General features: G+C 37.7%; 1 protein-coding gene across 1 annotated transcript in view; it reads right to left on the bottom strand.

The window, feature by feature from the left end:
* LIX1 (limb and CNS expressed 1) overlaps nt 1-21,201 on the bottom strand; it is a 49,934-nt gene extending 28,733 nt beyond the window's left edge. Inside the window, exons 1-2 of the mRNA XM_032335680.1 lie at nt 20,732-21,201; nt 3,734-3,897 (exon numbers count right to left, since the gene is read on the bottom strand). Of these exons, the coding sequence (XP_032191571.1) occupies nt 3,734-3,897; nt 20,732-20,813 (246 nt within the window). The 5' untranslated portion in view covers nt 20,814-21,201. The remainder of the gene's footprint in view (nt 1-3,733; nt 3,898-20,731) is intronic.
* Between the last annotated feature and the right edge of the window lie 329 nt (nt 21,202-21,530).

Raw genomic sequence — 21,530 nt, 5'->3', positions numbered from 1 at the left:
CAAAGATTTTTCTTTCTTACTCATCTTTTTAAAAAAATAGTTTGGTTTTGTTGACTGGGTTTGGCAGTTTTTGCCCTATTACATTAGATCTTCCATATCTTATGTATACACTCAATCTACATTAAAATAAAATTAAAAACTAAAAACCAAACCAGAGATCAATTATAAATCCAGTATCAAAAAAAAGCACCTTGATCCATCTTTTATGCAGAGAGTTGTCCCTAAGTTCCAAATAGACATGGAGTCCTGTGATTCTTTCTTCATGATCTTGTTTGGAACACAGTGGGCCAGTTCAATATGAAAATTTGTGCTTTTCTTTAACTCAAGAAAATTGTTTCTGTTGGGCTGCCTTGGTTGCTCAGTCAGTTAAGTGTCCAACTCTTGATTTTGGCTCAGACCATGATCTCCAGTTTGTGAGACTGAGCCCTCCCTGGGTCTCTGAGCTCAGTGGGGAGTCTGCTTGAGATTCTCTCCCTCCCTCTCTGACCCTCCCCAGACTCATGCTCTCTCTCCCTTACCCCACCTCAAACAGATAAAGAAAGGAAGAAGGAAGGAAGGTAGGTAGGAAGGAAAGAAAGAAAGAAAGAAAGAAAGAAAGAAAGAAAGAAAGAAAGAAAGAAAGAAAGAAAGAAAGAGAGAGAATCTGGGGGGAGAAAAGAAAATTGCTTCCATTACTTATTTCCACCCCTCTATTTCCTTTGTCTCTTTCTGGAACACTTGTTAATGTTTACCTCCAAGATTTATCTTCATGTCTCCTGCATTATTTTTTCCCCCATCTCTCTGTCTTTTTGCTCTATGTTCTAAAAGATTTACTTTACTATTTATGTTTTATTTTGTCATCCTTCACTAATTTGGCTGTGACCTATGTCCACTCATCTACTCACTCTTTTTTATTTTTATTGTTCTATTTTGGCAATCATATTTTAGATTTCTTGTTCCCTGATTGCTCCTTTTTTCATAGCTGTTTTAGGGATAAATATCTTACCACAATTTTCTGAGGATACTCACTGGAATCTTCTCTTATGTCATCTATGGCTTGAATTATTTATATCCTTTTGTTTGTTTAACTTGGCCTTTCTCTTTTGTTTTTGGTTTTCTTCAAATGTTTGGTGGTCTTTAGTCCATTAACATTCATGAACAAAGAGATTCATTCAGTTGGCTGGCAAGACCTTGCTCTGTGTCTGAGTAGGTGTGTTTCCCTAGAAGGTCTACCTTGAATGGGAAATCTGATGGAAGCTCTGTATGAGTAGGTTGATTTCACCTTAGAATGTTTGATGATGGACCTGCAGGCTCACATGGGTTAGGAAATCCCTTCCTCAGTTGCTGCTTTCTTCTCCTTCTCCAGCCCCTCATCCTTGTCTGTCTGTGGTTATACTAAGCTCTGTGTTTTTGTGGGGTTTTTTGGCTTTTTGTAAAAGACTGTGTGTGTGTATATATATATATATATATATATATACGCATATATACATATATATATGTAAAAGACTGTGTGTGTATATATATATATACACACGCATACATACATATATATATGTAAAAGACTGTGTGTGTATATATATATATATACACACGCATATATACATATATATATGTAAAAGACTGTGTGTATATATATACACACAGTCTTTTACAAAAAGCCAAAAAACCCCACAAAAACACAGAGCTTAGTATAATCAATATATATATATATATAGTATATATATATATATGTATATATGCGTGTGTGTGTATATATATATATATATATATATATATTTATTTATTTATTTATTTAAGAGCGGGAGGGGGTCATGGGTAGTGGGAGGGACAGAGGGAGAGGAAGAGAGGAAGAGAATCTCAAGCAGACTCTCTGCTGGATGCAGGGCTTAATCTCACAACCTTGAGATCATGACTTGAGCCGAAACTAAGCTGGACATGCTTAATTAACTGAGCTACCCAGGAGCACCTATTAAGCTCTGTTTTGAGGCTTCTAGACCCACTTTCAAATCACCCTCATCAGGCAATTCACTGTCACTAGACAGAGGGGAAACAGGTTTAATGTTGACCAATGTTCAGGGCAGGAGAAAGCAAGACTTTGGAGGCTATTTGGGCCAGAAATTTTGAAAATAGTTCTTTAATTAGCCTTAAGATAACCCCCATGCTACTGCCAGAATAATCTTTCCGAAACATATTTGAATATATTAGTCTCCCACTCAGAACTCTTCAGGGGTCCTGATTTTATATGGAGTAAAACCTGTTCTTCCTTGCATTCCTTCCTTGCAGAGCATAAAGACCCATTATGGTTTGATATGAGTGCCTAACTCATCATCTCCTACCACTTCCCTGCCACAGACGCACTCAGGCTTCCCAAATTCTGAAAGTGCTTGTGGTTTTTCTCTTGCTCCTGGCGGGCCTTTTCACATACTGCTCCCTATGCTAGGAATGTCATGTAGTGACTGGCGAAGATACCCTCAACTGCATATTTCAGCTTGTGTTTGCATTCCCCATGAATCCTTTGACTTATCTGGCTCAGACATAGGTTGGTGGGTCTATTTATTAAACTATATTCTCCCTTCACTTCATAAAGGTTTGAAATAACATGTAATAGATACACAGTAACAGGATGAAATAAATGAGTGAGGCACAGCTAGGTTCAAAGGGAGAGTAAAGGTAGAAATATAAATAATATCAAGTATGACATTAGTCCAAAAAATTACATGACTTTAAGTTTTGTAGACTTAATACTACCAAGAGATACACTGAAAAATTGCCTCTTATTGTCAAAGTTTTGAGGGACACTTGAATGCTTGTTGAGCATATTGTCCATATTGAAAGTTATTGAAAACTGAGAGTTTACTACACTAAAGGAGTACTCATAAACTGAGAGGTTTCTTCATTATGCTTTCATCAAACCCCAAATATAACCCTATTTAATTACTATAATTTTTTTGCACACTGATTTCCTCAAGGTATGGACTATATCCTCATTACTTGGCCCAATGCTTGATATTTCCTAGTCACTGAACAAATATTTGTCATATACACTGGACAATCAGGTGTTGATGGTCATCATTATCCTTATCATAGACATAATAAAGCTTTCACCAACAAGAAGGGTCTTTATAATAATCATAAAAAATAACTGGAATACCTAGCATGTGTCAGATAAATACATTATATGTATATCTCATGACTCTCAACCAACACCATGGATATTATACCCCATTTCAAAGTCTGGGAAATCAAGAAGTTAAATAAGTGTCCCAAGAATATACAGTTATTCAGAGGCAGAACTTGGGCTTAGCACAAGTGCCTGAACCCAAAACTGGTAAGTCTCAACCTTTGCTGTTGGTTCATACTTTGCATAGTAGATTGATTAGGACTTGATTCAAAATTCATGAAAGTGGAGACTTCCTAGTGATGGAAGGGCCCTGATGGAAGGACTTTATAGAAGTTTCCTTGTTCTTTATGGTTTATTTCAAAATATTTTGGAGGAAGGCAGCAGCTATCAGGCAAATAAAATGATATAAAATTAATTTTCCATAAAGAAATATCAGGGGACACTCTAATATAAAACACTTGCATTTTTAAAAAATTGGAACACCTGGCCAACCTTCCTGGGTATATAATGGAATACAACACAACTTTCTTTTCACTACAACCAAGAAAGCTGATAATGTTACCATTTTATTAAAGGACTTACTCTATTTTAACCCAATTAACTTTTACTGACCAATTTATGGTTGTTTCTTACCTGAAAGTTGCCAAAACAGCTTCCCCCTGGGAGGGTCACATAACTCACAAAGGGAGGTCCTGGAGACGGCAGTGACTCATAGACTACCACGCCTTCACTTGGGAATGCAGCTCTCTGCTGCTGCTTACTTTCCCAAAATTCCTGTAACATTGACACAACATTCACTGAAAAACATAAAAAGACATAATCAGTTATTAAGGATTGTATTCTGGCAAAAGCAAAATTTTATTTACAGCCTGGATTGTGTGACATGTCATTTCCAGTTTAAGCAGAACAGAGTATATATGTATATGGGGGGGAGGGAGTGCTTTCAGTTGTGAAAGGAGCAAATCCTGTTTAACACAAATGTGTTTATTTCTTCTTGAGTTATGGCTCAAGTGGTTTGGTACGCTAATTCTAACAATATTGTAATGTGTTAAACTTACTTTATAGATTAATTTTTAATATCAAGAGTTTAAAAATCTCACTCTTCCTTTTTTGAAAATTTGCCTCAGTAAAGTTTAGAGCTATGGTTATCCATGGCTCCTGCTCCTGTTTCTCATCAATTCTTGAACCTGCCAAGTGAAAGCCAAATTTGGAGGTAAAGGTATAAACAATGTAATTTTAATCGTGGCCCACCTATTATAAGGTTTAAGAGGCGAAAGGCAGAAAGAAGAAAACTCTCATGCTCCTCTCCATGCCAATCTAAAGGAGAATGAAAGGCAATTGTGTAATAAGCAGGAGGCTGGAAAAAGCCGTAAGTGAAACTAATAACATGGAGACCTTGTTAAGGACCACGTCTGTTAGATGACTTCGGAAAACAGAGTAATGGCTATAGCCATGTGGTTTAGATTAAATGACCTGTGATAGCCTGCAGAAGTTTCAGATCAAATTTGGTTGGTTTGTTTATCCTGTACTGCAAATTGAATTGTGGAAATTAACAAGGATAATAGAATTGTAGCGTCAAAAGAGACCTTTCAGGTCATTTAGGCAAAGCTCTGCCTAACGTAGGAATTCCTTACACAACACTATTGACAGCTGCCTATCTGGTTTGTGCCTGAACAAATGGAAGGACCTGGTACTTGGCACACCTTGAGGCAGCCCCTTTCAACTCCTAATGGTTCTACTTGTTGTGAAAAGATCCTTCTTGGGAGTAAGCTGAAATCTGCTTTCCTGTGAAGTTCATCAAGAGGTCCATTTTTCATTTCTGGGGTCTCACAGAAGTTTATACCCTTATCCACATGAGAGTCCACTGCATGCACAAAGGCAATATAAGGACATCTGTGTTTTTTCCTGCCTAGGAGCACAAAGGCTTTCCTTAAACAATAGTCTTTCCTTCAACCATGTCTTCTCTGGGGTTGACAGATAGGGATTTGACCAAAGACAAATCATTTAGAACCAATGAATGAGTCCAGGACTTCTGCTGGAAATGTTGGAAGAAGAGATTCTCCTTTTTCACTAGGGTTGCTGGGGTAATAGGAGATTAAGTGTGACACAGCCGAAGCAGGGGGAAAACTTGGTTGAGAAGAAAGCCAACAGAGAGAAGGGTAGAACCAAGGGAGAAAGAAAGATTAAGTTCTAGAAAGAAATCTTTCTAGAAAGAAAGATTTAAGTTCTGCTGACACACTTTGAGCCCGAGGCAACACATCTACCTTTTTCTTAAATCATTTTGAACTGGTGTCTCTCACTTGTATATGAAAGTATACCAAAACAGAGAACTCCCAGGCTGCCTCAAGTTCTCAATTAAATCTTTTTTTTTTCTTCCAGTCTTTGTATAACATGTTGTCTATGCCCTTGGGTACCCTCTTAAACACATTGCTAACTGTGCTTCAAAATGTGGGCTTTGATATTTTTCAGGTGTCAAGAAAGTCACAGAGTTTGACCTGGAGGCAAAAATAATGCACAACCACTTTCTAAGCTGTTTACTAGAGCACCTGGCTCCTTTACCTCATCCCTAGGACATGGATTAGCTTCACCGTGTGTAGTTCAGGCAAATTCTCAAGATGCCTAAGGAATTAGATGGCTGTGCATATTTTAAAACTGCAGTGTTCAGTATTTAAGAAGTGTTTTGGAAAAAAAAAACTGGGAAAAGGTAAGACTATCATAGGGAACAACTGACTTAACAAAAAGGTACATTTTGAAGTGGTAAAGGTGACATTGGTCATTACAGAGTTTTTCATTTATTCAAAATACCTAATAATATTTTCTATCTCCCATCTTCTCCTGCCTCCCAACTCCAAGAAAACAAGGATTTTTGAGTTGGTTGACTTGCATTTCTACTGCAGGTGACCTCTGGAATTCAGCAGGATGTCTTAAAGATTGAAGGCTGAAACAAAAACCGGCCCGTTGCTTTGATAGTCAACAAGGCATATTAGCCTGCTATTTTAAGTTAGTTTGTTGTTGAGTGGATGTGAGCTGAGTACTGGAGCAGGAAGATGAAGCCTCATGACTGTCCAGGTATAATGAACACGAGACTTTTGGCATGTAAAGCTATGTGGATTAAAGAGTTCAAAGGTAGGTACTAAGTAGAATTCTACATGAATAAAAGTAGCAGTTTTCAAATTTTTCATTCTGCAAACCTTAGAAGGCTTCTTTTAAAGTCCTATGTATGTCATCACCTCTGAAGAGTACAATGTATGTACTTGCACACACACAATCCATCTTTCTATCTCTATCTCCTCTTGTCGACTGGAAAACCAGATGAATGGAGTGCAGAGAGAAGAGGGCCAGCTTGCTATTTGGAATTCCAAAGAGCAGTATATCAGAGGATGCTCTATTTAAGAAACACATGCTTCTTTATTTTTTTTGAAGTAGCAACAACAAGGTTCATGGACAATGTCAAAGATAATGCAAGCAGAAGCTCAAGTTCTGCTGAGGAAAAGCACAAGTTTGAAGAGAGGCCACATGACACAGTTTAGTCCCTAGCTTCAGTTGTACTTCAGTGCTCAGGCGATGAACCCGCTTTCCTTATTTCAGAACAGATTTGGGCTACCAAGCATGTGATATCCATCCCCACATCTAGTGACCCATCTGCACAAGTGCCCAGCTCCATAAGATTTTATTCCAGTCTTAAATGGCCTTGTTCTAGTAGTAATTCTCGTCACCTCTTAGTTTTAAATGTTTCCACTTTATTCACACCTTTTCAGCAGCTAAAAGTATGCTTTAGAGAATGAATACATGAATCAATCCATTAATTAAATGAAACACTCAACCTCGAGACTTTATCAGACTACTAATTATTAATATTTTTCGATTGTAAAGAAGCTGCTAGAAGGACTATTTTATATGACTATCTCCACTTCCTTATCTTCCATTTATTTTTAACCCTCCACAATCTGACTTTCTTCCACAATTTATTCCACAGAAACTGCTCTAGCAAACACCACCAATTCCCAATTTTCAGTCTTTATGTATTTGACGTCTAACTGCATTTTCACACAGCTGATTAGTTTCTTCTAGAAACTCTCATATCCCTAGGCTTTTCTGATAGTATTGTCCTGATTCTGCTTTTCTATTTCTAATTGTTTCCTCTCAAATTCTTTTGTGGGTTTATCTTCCTCTGCTCACCCTTCATGTTGATTTGAATAAAAGTCTTGTCCTTGTCTTTTCTTGCTCTCTTTCTACCATTCTCCTTAAATGACAGAACCTATCTCCATTACTCCATCCATCCAAAATAATATAAGCTGACAGTTTCCACAAACTTCTATAACTCCAACTTTGTTTACAGATACCTCCTTGTCAGATGTGACACAAATTCAACATTTCCCAAGCTCAACTCATTTTCTTTCCCACAAACTCTTCTCTTTCTCCTGAATTACTTAGAAAGTAATATTATCACCTACCCAATAACCTAATCAGAAACCTGGCAGGCACCTTAAACTTTATGTCCTCTTTCCTTCCTAATAAATCTCCAAGTTTTATTGATTCTATATCCTGATGCCTCCTATAGCCCTCACTTCCTCTCAATTTGTACTGCCATTGCTGCATTGGTTCTTATCTCACCAAATATACAATATCCTCCTGATTTCCATTATTCTCCTATCCTCCAATTGTTTCCCAGGTAATCTAAATCTCATAGCTCATCAAATCATTCACAACTTAAATTCCTTCTGTGAGTTCTTCATTACCTAAAGATAAATAACTCCTTGGCAATGCATAGAAGACCCTCTGTCTTGATATGGTTTCTCATTCCATACTTCTCTCCTCCTCAAGTCACCTTCCAGGCTTCACATACTCCCATGCTTTCTATGCTACTGGCAAACACTTTACTTCCATTCCCACATGTGGAATGCCCTTTTTTCTACTGACTATTGTCTTCCTATATGGTCTACTCATCTACTCATTCCCCTCAACCATCAGCTACTTAAAAATAAAAACAAAAACAAAATAATCACTAAACCTTTGTACAGAAATTGCAGTCCTCTAAGAAGCAGCCTAGATATCACCAGGGGTCTTGTTAGAAATGCAGGATTTCAGGCCCCACCCCAGGGCTATTGAACCATAATCTGCATTTTAATACGATTCTCAGTCAATCTGATGTGCACTGAAGTTTGAGAAGTCTTTTTGTAGGAAGAAGTTGTTATTCTCATCTCCTTTATTATGTATCTATTACATTCCAGGCTCCATGCATTTTCTCATCTAATCTTTACAACATCCGCTAGAAACAGGTATTATCATCCACAATTTACAGGTTAGAAATTAAAGATGCTTAAGATATAATCACACAGCTACAAAGTCTTAGACCTGGGATTTTCAACCTATTGCTGTCTTGAGTACATAGTCCATGCTCTTTGTTCATTCCAAGACACTCTCTAATATGACAGAATTTAAGTTGTTTTCATGTGTGTCTACTCTACTGGAGGTACCTTTATCAAGGTCACTGATATTAAATGGGTAAAATTACTATGAAGAAGTAGAATATCAAATGGCTGAGAAAAGAGATGTGGGAGGAAGTAGGAGGAGAGAGAATTGTTGGGGCTATCCTAGAATAACTGCATGAAATTCAGTTCATTTTTGTGACTTCTCTCAGTTTATAACATCTGAGAGTAAAGAAAGCAATTTAGCCTCTGAATATACTTTGCACATCAAACTTTTAAATCCATTGCATCACCCCAAATCGCTTTCTCAGACACAAGTGATTGACCCTGATATGGACTAAATATTTGTACCTTCTACCTCTCTCCCCTGTACCTCCCCTCTCCCCAGTTCATTCGCTGAAGTCCTAACCCACAGGATAGTGGCGCCTTTTGGAAATAATTAGGTTCAGAGGAGGTCATGGGGCTGGGGGTCCCATGATGGGATTAGTGCCTTTTTAAGAATAGACAGAGACACTAGAGCTGCCTTCCTTGGCCATGTGACTATAAGGTAGCCATCTGCAAGTCAGGAAAAGGTCTATCACCAGGAAGCAAATGTGCTGACAACTTGAACTTGGACTTCCCTGCCTTCAGAACTGTGAGAAAACAAATTCCTGTTATGTAAGCCACCCAGTCTAAGGCATTTTTTTTTTTTTTTTTGCAATAGCCTGAGCTGACTAACACAAACCTCTTTAGCAGTTTTGAATATTTTGTGTATCAACAAGATAATTTGCAAAGTAGTTTATAGGCATTAATATAGTTAACTTCTTTGTCACAGTGTTTTGAAATTTGAAATGTGACAGAGTTTTGAGAGTGGTAATTCAATCCCCAAGCAAATCTCTCTTGAATGAGGTTTTTGTTTTTCCCTACCTCAGGCTTTCTTTTTGATTATAAAAAGGTGAGTATTAAGGCTTTCACAAAAGGCAGTTGAACAGAGAAGACATCCAACAATGTGGAATACATTGACCATCCAACCTTTGACCTGCTCTATAGATATCCTCAGTCAGCTTCAGAAAAGCAGTGCCTTTATTGTCTCTGAACGTAGAGTGGTATTTTGTTTGTTTGTTTTTTGTTTTTTTCACCTGTGCCTTGGTTCAAGTTCTCCCAGGAGTATTGTTTCTGTCGCTCCCCTCTATCTACCCCACTTACTCCCAAACTTCAGAGGAAATACCACCTATTCCATCATGCCTTACTCACTGGTTCTGGCCCACATGAATCTCCTTTTCTGAGCTCTTATTCCATTAGTGGTCCTGTGTCTTAGCACTTAATCTCCTCTAAACCATGCTAATGAAATGGATGTGGTGTTCCAGGCTAAATTGATCAAGTCAGACTTGGCTGAACTTCTTTCTGGCCGCAGGAATGAAATGCCTTATGATAAGAATTCATCTTATATCATACAGTTTTGTTACTTAACTCACAGCAGACTGTGAGAATCTGGAGGGCAGTGACTCTGGTTCTTTCTTCTCTCTAGCCTCCTTGGTACCCAACACATGAAGCAACTGTTGAATTCACTTGGAATATAAGAAGACTTTACACTTCTGAGCCATTTGAATGCAACTGAATGAATGTGTAGAAAGTAAGTGAAGTCACTATGATTCCTGGAGAGTTTGAGGCTTCTTCCTTGAACAGGAGATTTCATGTATGAACCACTATGATGCTCATACAGCATGGATGTGATGGTGGCAGCCACGCTTCAGCCAGAGATTGGAGCAGGTACAGATAGATCATGCCTGGTCAGAGTAGACACATGATTTTTTTCGTCACTTTCTGGCTAGGTCTTTACTTTCATAATAGCTTAAGCTTTAAAAAATCCTGAATGGAGATGGTGAGTAATTTTATATTGGAGTGCCAACCCTAATCCTTTTATGTTGACTGCCTGGAACATCATGTTGAAAAGGATTTGAAAGTAGCTTCTGGGATAAGCAGAAAAGAACACCAGAATTAACCAACATTGTGGCACTGGCATGGTTTATTTGACAACACTGACCTTGGTGATACGGAGTTAAAAAAAAAAAAAAAGTTCAAAACAGGCTTCTTCCCATTAAAATTGATTGAAGAAATAATAAATGTGTAATATAATTAGAGAAGAAAATGTTAAGAGTGTTACATTGTGGAGCAGATATGATTTTATTTATTTTCAAAGATTTTATTTATTTGACAGAGATCACAAGCAGGCAGAGAGGCAGGCAGAGAGAGGAGGGGAAGCAAGCTCCTTGCTGAGAGCCCGATGCAGGGCTTGATCCCAGGCCCCTGGGATCATGACCTGAGCCTAAGGCAGAGGTTTTAACCCACTGAGCCACCCAGGCACCCCAACAGATATGATATGATATGATTTTATTTTATTTTCTTAAAGATTTTATTTATTTATTTGTCAGAGTGAGAGAGAGAGAGAGAGAGAGAGAAAAAGCCCGTGAGCCAGTGAGTGCACAAGCAGGCAGAGTGGCAGGCAGGCAGAGGCAGAGAGAGAAGCAGGCTCCCCACCAAGCAAGGAGCCTGGGATCATGACCTGAGCCAAAGGCATCGGCTTAACCAACTGAGCCACCCAGGCATCCCCCAACAGATATGATTTTAAAGTAATATTTAAAACCTAAAAATTTATTGCACAATAATTAAACCAACACAGGGGGGAAAGTAAATGAATGTGGGCTGAAAAGTTCAGGTAAAATCTGCCCTGGAAGAAGCTAAGCTGAGCCACTTGAGAAGAGATCTAGCCATGATGAGAGAGAAGTTGTGCTCTCAAAGGAGTAAGGATGACTTGACAAGAAGAGTAAGAAAACTAAAATGCCTCAGCCAAGGAATTTTGTAAGGGGGCATAGGAAAGGGGTATGATTTGGATAGAAGACAGGGTAAGGGGAGTTAGTTTCTTCTAAGAACTGGAAATCAAGCCTACTGTTCTAGTGCCCTAGCTTTACCTGAGTGGGTAAGAATGGCAGGAGCACAGAGTCCCTTGCCCTTTGTCTTTGCCTAAGATGCTCTTCTGCTCATAGTGGCTCCATTCAAGAAGCAGGGCCCAGACATGTGGAGAGAATGCTTGGCTGCTTTTGTAGATCTGGGTGACCCCAAGGAGAAAGTTTCTGGGAGGGGTTTGGGCATAAAAATCTATGAGAAGTGGGTAGGGGATGAGACAAGCAAGAGAAGGTTCATTTTGCAGCCTGGTAGGAGCACAAAGCCCCTTAAGACAAGATCATCAATAACTGGATGCTCAGAGGGCTTTTATCCTACAAATTCAGAACTTGTCATTTTCATGGATTGGGTGCTATAAAGATGCCAATAAGGACACATGATCTATGTTTTCATATGGACAATCTGAGATGTATAGAAAGTAAATGCCCCATGGATTACAGAATATGTTATAGAAGAGTCCTCAAATATAGTCACTGTTTCAAACACAGCAACGTGTGTACTGGATCTTGTCTCTCTACATTTTATCAACCAGCAGGCAATTTATTTAGTAGTTTAAAGCATGGAATCTGGAGCCAGAATGCCTGTGTTTGAATTCTGTCTGTACCACTCTAAGATACCTACCTAACTACCCCAGTTCTATCTGTAAAATGCAGTATTTCCTACACAAAGTTTCTGTAAGGTTTAAATGGAAAATGCTCAGAATAGAGCTTCACACATAGTAAGCACGAGAATGTTAGCTATTATTTGTGGTTAAAGAAGGTGAAGGAGGAAAGGAAATGGCATGATTATATGCTTGCATAATGCATCTTTGAAAATTACTATTCCTGAATTAGAAACCATATCATTAAACATTCTAAAAAAGTCTGCGCATCTGAAAATTCTCTAATTGTACATATTGTGCTATTTATTTCCAAAATATGTAAAGAATTCAGAGATGGGAAAGAGAAGGCTCTTTTTATATTATTCACTAGTAAAGTCAAAACTTCAAACTAGCCAGAAAATAATGGATGAAATGGTACATCTCAAAATCTGAAAATAGGGATGTTTGTCCAAATTACTCACTTTCTAATGGATGCTAAAGGCAATAGAACTGCTCTTAGCAGAAACAATGAGAGGAGCTAACTTCTATTTAAAATTGTTTAAATGACTGCGTATGCTTCAGGAAAATAGAAACATTACAGTCCATTGCCCAGTTCAATTACTTAATATGTGGTAAGTCCTGTGTGAGAGACAGTCATTTGTCAGCAAAAAAAGCTCTTAAAAGTATGTTATAAATCTATCAGAAAAAAGGAACCATTTTCTTTTTGCCTTACAGAGAAAAAATTCTAGCTGGGTAAAATACCCCTTGCCAAACAGTTAAAGACAAATTGGAAAGGCTACAATTTAAGGATAAATCATTAAAAGGCTTTCAAGATGATTAACATATTTTCAAATTGATTCTCTGTCTCCAACCAGATAGATTTATGTTATGCAATATTTTAATATAATCTTTAATTTAATTAAAGATTAAATCTTTAATTAAATTAGCTTTAGCAGGTGACATTTTAAAATAAGCTTAATGAGTATTTTCTATTCTAGCAATTTGATCATGTACAACTTGCCAAATGTGACCTCCTAGCTTTTTGTTTGTTTGTTTCGGTTTTTTTTTGAGGAAAAATAGAAAAAGGACCCCCAAATAATTTAAGGGCAAGCTCAAGATGTGATGTCAATTTATGATTTGTGCCAAATGGGTTGTAAAACAGAGTATCTTTGGGTCTTGTGGTTGGCTTGGTAAACTCCAGGACACTGACCAAAAAACCTAATTGTCTAATCATTTATAACTATCTTCACGTCCTGCGAGATTTTGATCAGGCTAATGGAATCTTGCTGACATAGCTTGTGTATCAGGTCTGGTACAACTTGTAGGAATTTTGGGCCTCTTTTTATTACGTGTAGATACTCTTTCAAAGATAGCTACAGCTACACTGCAGGACTGAGACAGCTTGGAGTCTTGCTATACTCCCAGGAGAGGAAATTTCCTTTACTATAAATGTTTCAGAGTCAGCACCTAGCTCTTTGAGCAGCTGGAAAGCTGGTGTGTTTCTCCTTTTGTTTGCTTTTTCTTTTCTTCTGCTCTGGTCCCATGTGCTTCCCTGAATACTTTTCTTGAGGGAATTATGATCCTTTGGGTTGTTCTACAAAGTTAACCTCTTGGGAGACTGTCCAAAATGTGTAAAAAGTATCCCATTCTTTTTCGTTTAATTTTCACCTTCAGAGTGTAAAATTGCTGAACTTTGAGTCATTTTGGGGGAAATTAAAGTGACATTTTTTTTTATATCTTTGGAAGTACTGCGTAATTTTTTTAAAGAGGGCAAATGGGAGAGAATATGAAGGAGCAAGAAGGAATCACAAAGACAAATGAAAATAAAATAAAAGATCATTAAGTATACCAGAATAAAACAGCATCAGTATGCCTAAGTTCCCATGTGTGGTTTACACATGCACCATGTTGAGATGATGTCATCCAATCACAAAAGCTACATAAAATAAAAACCTGATGTAATCTATTTAACCAATCAGAAAGAATATATCTCTCCCATTTTCCGTCAGGCACTGACATTACACTGTATTTAGGAGACTTTGTAGGACTGCTGATTGTAGGTAACTAATCCAAGATTTAAAAAATAAAAGCAAACATGGTTGCTTTGCTGACAAATTCTGTTTAGCTAAAATGGTCAAGTCTGTGCAAATGTGGCTTTAAGCATACAATGTACTCTCCCTAGGAAAAGTCATAAGAAAACCCTTCACGACTCTGCAATAGCTATCTAACTAGGGTTTATGTACAAGTTCAAAGATAGATAGAGTTTTGCTCTAAAGAGCATGGTACATGGCTTTTGAGTTATCCACAGTTGAGGTTAGACCCTGAAGATGAATATAAGGACTGGCAATCTAAATTACTGTGCCACTGTGGTGTATGGAATGATTTAGGGTCCTCTACCATGGGCAACCCAAGACAGTGCTCTGGGGAAGTTGTCTGAGGTGGCTGTGTTTATTTCCAGAGCCCCTTCTTCCTCCATCCTGTTTCATCTGGCTGTCAGTTTAACCTTGCATGCAATTAAGCTGTGATTAAGGGGTCAGTGATGATGTTTTAGAAGGTACAGTTTATTTTACAGTAAAGGAGAATATCTGACAATAGTAAAAATCTTTCTCCCTTTTTGTGAGGGAGAAAACCAACCATTCAGGAACCAAAAAATGTCTTTTGTGCACCTGCTAGGTGCCTGACCTGTGGGAGGGCACATGGAAGTGCAAGATATGGCTTTGCCCTCCTGGGACTTCCAACTTAGGTGTAGACAAAAACATGCCAGCAAAGCTGTAACTCATAATGCACAAGAGAAATGTAAACTACATAGTATAGGCCATGAGTGCCAAAGGAGTGGTGACAAAATGACGGGTTCCCACAGCTGCCTAAGTGGATGAGGTCAAAATAGGGATCAACTGATTATCATCGCAGTGGGGGGGGGGGGAAGACCATAATTCAGACAGCATTCCACAGACACCAGAGAAAGAATATAGAATACAGAGAACTACAGGGAGTGTAATAATTGACTATTTCGTCAATATTAAGCTTCCAATAAGAATCTTTTTTTTTTCTTTTTCTTTTAAAATAAGATGGTTTTAACTACTGTGACAGACTAAACTTACATGAGCATTTGAACATGGAGGAAAAGAAGTAAGAGCCTTTGGGGTTAAAACTTCAATATGAAATGTATTAAATACAGAAGATTCTTTTATGAAAGGCTTCTAAAGTTGTCTTACATTTCTTAAATCAATCTGTAGCACATAATCAGTAAAACCATATCATTTAAACAGAAAAATCATGACTTAGAAACTCACCCTTGTGCAGCTGTATCCTATTATGGCTGTAACTTAACACATGAGTTTCAGAAGTTGTTAAAGTTGAGATCAGGCTAACAAATCTTAACTGTTAAAAAAAAAAGCCTATAGTGAGATGAGATGGCAGACCATGAAGAAGGACTAGATGTGATCACAGGTTGAATGTCGATCGTAGTTTATTTGTTTATTTGTTAAATCTTATTTATGTATTAAAAAATAAACGTATTAGGACAGATGGCCATTAAACGATCAAGAGGCCACTAAAATTTTTTTTTCCTCCATTTTGAAAAATTTTCCTCTGGGGCTGAGACTTTCAGTATTTAAATCTACCAAATGTATATATACTAAATAAAGGATTAGAGAACAGTGCTTATGGCACTAATGGCTGAAACCAAAATCTGCTTTTTCCTCTTGGTATAATTAAAATAAAACTAGTTGTATCCTGTAATAAAGTAAAGCCAGCATGTGAGTAGGCTTCAGCTCACACTTTAGATGCTAAAATTATCAGAATTCAAATTATTGTAATTAAGATGATGTTGTTAGCAAAATAAGCTAGTGAGCAGAGGAGGGTTTTTTTTTTTTTTTTTCCTTAACCATATTCTTTCAGGCATACTTTATGTGGTGGAATGTAATGCAATATGTGTAGAGATTTTACTGCACAAGTACCTTCATCCCTTACATCCTACTCCATTCCTTTTTGTGAAATGCAAAAACCATAAATGTATCATCAAATTTATAGATTTCAGATAACTACACTAAAAAGCATGGGATGGAGAAAACACTTTACTCTTGAGGATTTTTGCTCTCTTGGGTTGCATACAGCCAGATTCATGATTACTAAGGTGTTTTTAATAGCTTTATAGTCTGGTCCAATTTTTCCAAAGGGTAAAAGTGTACCTTTTGAAGTATTTACCTATCTGATATAAATAAAACCTTTCATGAGAAAAATGTTTCCCAAATGGAAGTTAATGCACCTCAAATATGTGAGAAATTTGCTTCTAATTGTGCAATGTTTAGTAAAGTTTTCTTCTCACTTTTTTATTATGAAATTTGGGAAAACATATTTATGAAATCTAACATCACTTTGTCAGTCAATGTTGGAAACCAAAAGATCTCAAGGCTTCAACGACAATGAGGTTTTTTTTTTTTTTAAGATTTTATTTATTTATCCGAAAGACAGAGATCACAAGCAGGCAGAGAGGCAGGCAGAGAGGAGGAAGCAGGCTTCTGGCTGAGCAGAGAGCCTGATGTGGGGCTCGATCCCAGGATCTGGGATCATGAACTGAGCCGAAGGCAGAGGCTTTAACCCACTGAGCCACCCAGGCACCCTGAAGTTTGTTTTTTAACAATCTGTTTTAAGAAAGTTTGCCTTGATTTTGGCTTTCAGTTAGTCAAAGTGATTTCTCACTACAGGCCTGTATACATTTGTAGATTTTGCATCTTGTGTGGCTGGGCAAGAGGGCAAGGGAATTTCTGCTGTTGAAAAAGCTGTGATTCTTCCTTAGTATCAGGAAGTGTACCTCCAACACATAGCAGTCTAATATTTCCCCCAATGCAACATAAGGCCATAAGCTTGCAGAAATAATCTAACAACACCATTAACTCCAGTGGCTCCCTGTTGCCTACACTTCTGTGTGATTCCACCTGATTTTATAGCCTTGTTGCCACCTTCCCCAATGCACTGTTTTTGTATTGCCTGATATGTCTTTGGACAAGCTCTTCTTTCTCCTCAAAAATGCCCTTCCCCTCTGACTCTCCTGTCACATACCTGTTCAGATGGGCCTATTTAATGAGTTTCCTCCATATTCCCAGAAGAGTTCATTTCAATGCCCTCCCTCCCAACCCCCCATTTTCCCATGACAGCACAAATGACAAGGTAATATAATACTTCTGAGAGGCAATATCATCTAGTGGCTAAAGGTGAGGAGTTGGAATAGCATTTGAATTCTGGCTCTATCACTCATTAACTGTGTGGACTTGGGCAAGGCACTTTAATCTCCAGGAGACTCAGTTCCCTCACCTACAAACAACAATAGTGCCTACATTACTGGTTTGTTGTGAATAAATGTTCCTAGCATAGTGCAGGTCATCACATGATGAGGACTTGATATCCTAGCATTACTATGAATGGATAAGGAGCAAGCCCAAAGATGGCAGATAAGCATATTATACTCTTGTTATATGAAGAGTTAACATTCAGAGTAGAATCTGAAAGTGCAGCCATCTTGAAATCATGTAGATTTCCTTTGAGAAAGCAAGCACACTAGGAACTGTCAAGTAGTGGCAAACAAATAGTAAGCTCAGACACACATTTTAAAAGAGCTGACAAGGGCTGCTTTTAGGATAGCTCATCTTTGGTTGTGACATATGACAAACAAAAAGAAATTGGATGTTGAACAAAGCCAGGAATGTAAGGCAACATGGAGATATGCCTTAATTTCCCTGCAAAGAGATTCTGGCTGGTGGTTTGGAGACTCCTAGCGCTACTTGTTACAAATTTGAGACAGTTACACAGTGGAGAACAATCCAGTATCAGCTTAGATGAGTAAATTTCAAATTGAGAGCCCATTTTATTTAAAATGTCTTTCCATTATTTTTTATTTGAAATGTGAAATAGTTCTGGAAAAAAAGCAAAAAATTGTTAATGGAATTCATTTCCTTCCAGGAAAGAACATTAAAAAAACAAAACAAAACAAAACAAAACCACAAAGCACAACTATTGCCAGATGAACACCTTGTCTATAACAAATGAGATATTTAATGCATTGTAAAATGCCACTTGGAGGGCCTCCTTGGCTGAGAAAAGCAGCTAAATAATATTTCCTTAAATGAATGTAACTATCCCCATGTGTATCAGTCTCAGACCAGAAAACTCTCTGGGTACTTTTCCTGACCAACTTGAAGAGAAAATTCAATTTACAATTGCTTGTTTTTAAATAAATCAAAAGCCACTGAAGGCCAAAAAAAAAAAAAAAAAAATCAAATGATCATTTATATCTCTTGTATTATGTGTTTCCAAAGAATGAAGAGAGGGGGAAAAAAAAACCTGTCCCTGCATTTATAGAAAATTAAGAAAAACATTTTGAGAGAGAGAGAGAGAGAGAGAGTGTGTGTGTGTGTGTGTGTGTGTGTATGTGTTAATGCTCCTTTGTTCAACTGAGCTGGGTTTTAAAAATTCTTGGACTGGCTTTTCACCTTGCAAGAAAGCAAGGTAGCAATTTTTCTTAAGGATTTGGCAGTGATGTACTCAAGTGCTTAGCTCTGTCCTTCTGGCAGGAAGACACTGGACTGGGGTGGGGGAAAAAGGGCCACAAGCAACTAGGAGGAGAGGAGGCTGTTCAGAACCTGCCATTCAGGGCTGATGGCAGCTTTTTACAAGCTGTGTTAAAAGATGAGTGTGGTGGCAGCAGCTTATGGGTGTGCCAAAGAAAATGAGTCCACGTGCTAAACTCTGGCATGTGCATGATAGGCTGCCAAGGCATGGCATAATCCTCCGGCAGACTTTTGATGTCTTGCCCCAGAAAATGAGTAAGCCTGTTCCCATTTATTCCATGAGGATGGTGAGTGGCTGGATGTTTCAATGTTATAAAAAGTGCTGGTACAGAAATTTGCCATTTGGCTTACTTTCACTTAGTCATTTTTCAGATTAGAAACACCTGAGTGGAGAGGATCAGCAGTTTAATACTCATACCTATTTAAGCCATGCAAGCAGTTGCAGAGTACAATCCGTTTGAGGGTAAGCAGGCAATGCTATCTGATCAAATTTAGGTTCTATGTTAATGAATGAGATACATGAAATAGGAGACTTCTTTATCTTTCCATATAAGAGAGTTCCCGCAAAGGTCTGGATGATAGAATATAAGGTATGTTTTATTTTAACCCCTTTTCTATTTTATTCTCGCTGCTAAACTGTAAACAATTGGTGGGGTTTAGTTAAGCTTAAAAAGTGACCATATAATTACAGACTAAACTTCTTTTTCACAAGAAACTCAGTGAAAAGTTGCTCCTCTGTTTCTTTTTACTGCTTCCACTCTCCAAACCCGCAGCATAAGACCCCTGGTTCTATACAACTTATTCAAAGCTTTGAGCAGGTCAAGAGCCCTTTCACCCTTAACTAGTGAATTCAGTGCCATTGTAGGAGAAAGACGTTCTTTCCTTCCCTTTTTACTTAAAGGAACACACTAAACCTGAATAGACTCCAGGTTAGATTGGGGGAGGAGTGATTTTTATTTGTCTAGCATAGCTATTGACATATTCTTGAAGAGAATATTTTAAAAGACAGAAAAAAGGAAGATAGGAAGGAAGAAAGGAAGGAAATAAAGCACTTAAATATGGTATTGAAGGGCACACTGGTAACAATTTAATTTCTAAGAAGAAAATTTTATAGAAAAAAATGGCCTAACATTTTTGTCTTCATCACACGTAACAGAAATATAAACTAAAAGGACATCTGGAAACTAACATTATTCAGCAATCAGAGAGCAAAAATCCAAAGCACTGATGTTTTGATGAAGACAAACATAACAAGATTCACAAAGAAAGCTGTAACTTATTGAAGAAAAAAAAAATTCCATATGCATTTTACCTTTTGGGCAGTTTCATAGCAAAATTCTATTTCAGAAGCCCTTTGTAATATGAAACTCACTGTAGATAAGATACAACACGAAGATAGTCTGTTTTGCAGCAGTAGGAAATCAAATTGGTTCCAGAAACTAAGTTACATGACAAATGGTTTAATAGTATTGCTAGGATTGGAGAGCTTGATTGAATTATTTTTCATAATCATTAAAAAAAATTTTTGAAATAATTTTGCCATAGCTGTTCAGATTTTTTTTTTTTTTTTTTTTTAGGAGGAAGTGTTGCAGAGGTGGGAAGATTCTAATTTTATTGGCCTTTTAATTAAAGTGTTATTATTTGTTACCAAAATTCAAAAGTGCACTGGTGATTTATTTATTGTTGTTTGTTTGCAAAAAAAAATTTTCAAACACAATATTTAATTTAAACAGTTAATATGTTTTGAGGATTAAACAGGCTAACAAATACAGAATATTTATTATCATATCTAAGTTATTTTTAGCTTTAATCTCAGCAGTAATCAGCCTTTCTTTATTTATAAAAGCATCTGGAAGAGTTCATTAAGTCTCTGGACAGTCTTTATTTTAGGAAAGACTTCCAAACAGTTAGTAAGATGTATCACTGACAAAATAACCCAGCAACTAATACACGTAGGTGAAATGAAATCATTCTCCTGACTGAAGTCAGGAACAAGTTAAATATCACTTAGACCACAGCACACGACTACAGAGATTTAGGAGAAATCATACTTAAATAGGATGTGACTAGACGTTTAGGACTATTTTCAGAAAACTTTTTCCCCTTCAGTACTTACAGTCTTTGAAGACTAGAGCTGGGTCTCTGTGAGGCAAGACTTGGGCAATGATGTGTCTCAGGGATTCCAAGGTTCTGTCCATCTTGGGTCTGCCTGTGTGAGCCTGCTGCACAGTGTCCTCATGCCTGAATTCTTGCAGTCCTGGACTGAATTTGTGCAGCTCATTGATGCACAGGATTACCAAAGAATCCCTTTTAACATCTGCCAATCAGACATTTCCCAGAATCTAAAGACCCCTCAGGGGGCCCTCCTCCCAGGCTCACTTATCTTTGTTGTAGGCTGAGCTAATTAGCTCTAAAGGCTGGCTGACAGGCTGGTTCCCATTGCTTCCTTCTGTTAAACACACCCACCTACAGGCTAGCAGGGGAAGCTCGATAATCATGGGACCAGATTTCCTCTCCAACCAGATTCTGCCTGAATGGTGTACGGCTTTCTGACTTGGGTATTTCTTTTGGTCCCCCACCTTCAAATGTGCTGTCCCCAGTATAAAATCAAGGTTATTTCTCAAGGAAATTACTTTAGTAACAAAGGAATTTCCAGCTCAGAATTTCTAGTTAAGAATTAGTACAATCTAAATTCTTTGGTAAAGAAATGCTATAAAGATTATGGATATTGCCAGGGACCAGATTATGCTTTCTATTTGAATTCGGAGAGTCTCTATGGGAACCAAGTTTAAAATACCCCTCTCCACCCAAGTTATAGTAGCTTCTGAGGGTAGTAGTAAGTAAAACCTTTGCACTGTCTTTTGGCTTGCCTGAGAATGTTTGTTTTCCTATTTATTCTTCAAGGCAATCATTCC

Source organism: Mustela erminea, chromosome 3 (genome assembly GCF_009829155.1).
Source record: "Mustela erminea isolate mMusErm1 chromosome 3, mMusErm1.Pri, whole genome shotgun sequence".
NCBI classification, from domain to species: Eukaryota; Metazoa; Chordata; class Mammalia; order Carnivora; family Mustelidae; genus Mustela; species Mustela erminea.
This window is presented reverse-complemented; position numbering and strand designations above follow the sequence as displayed.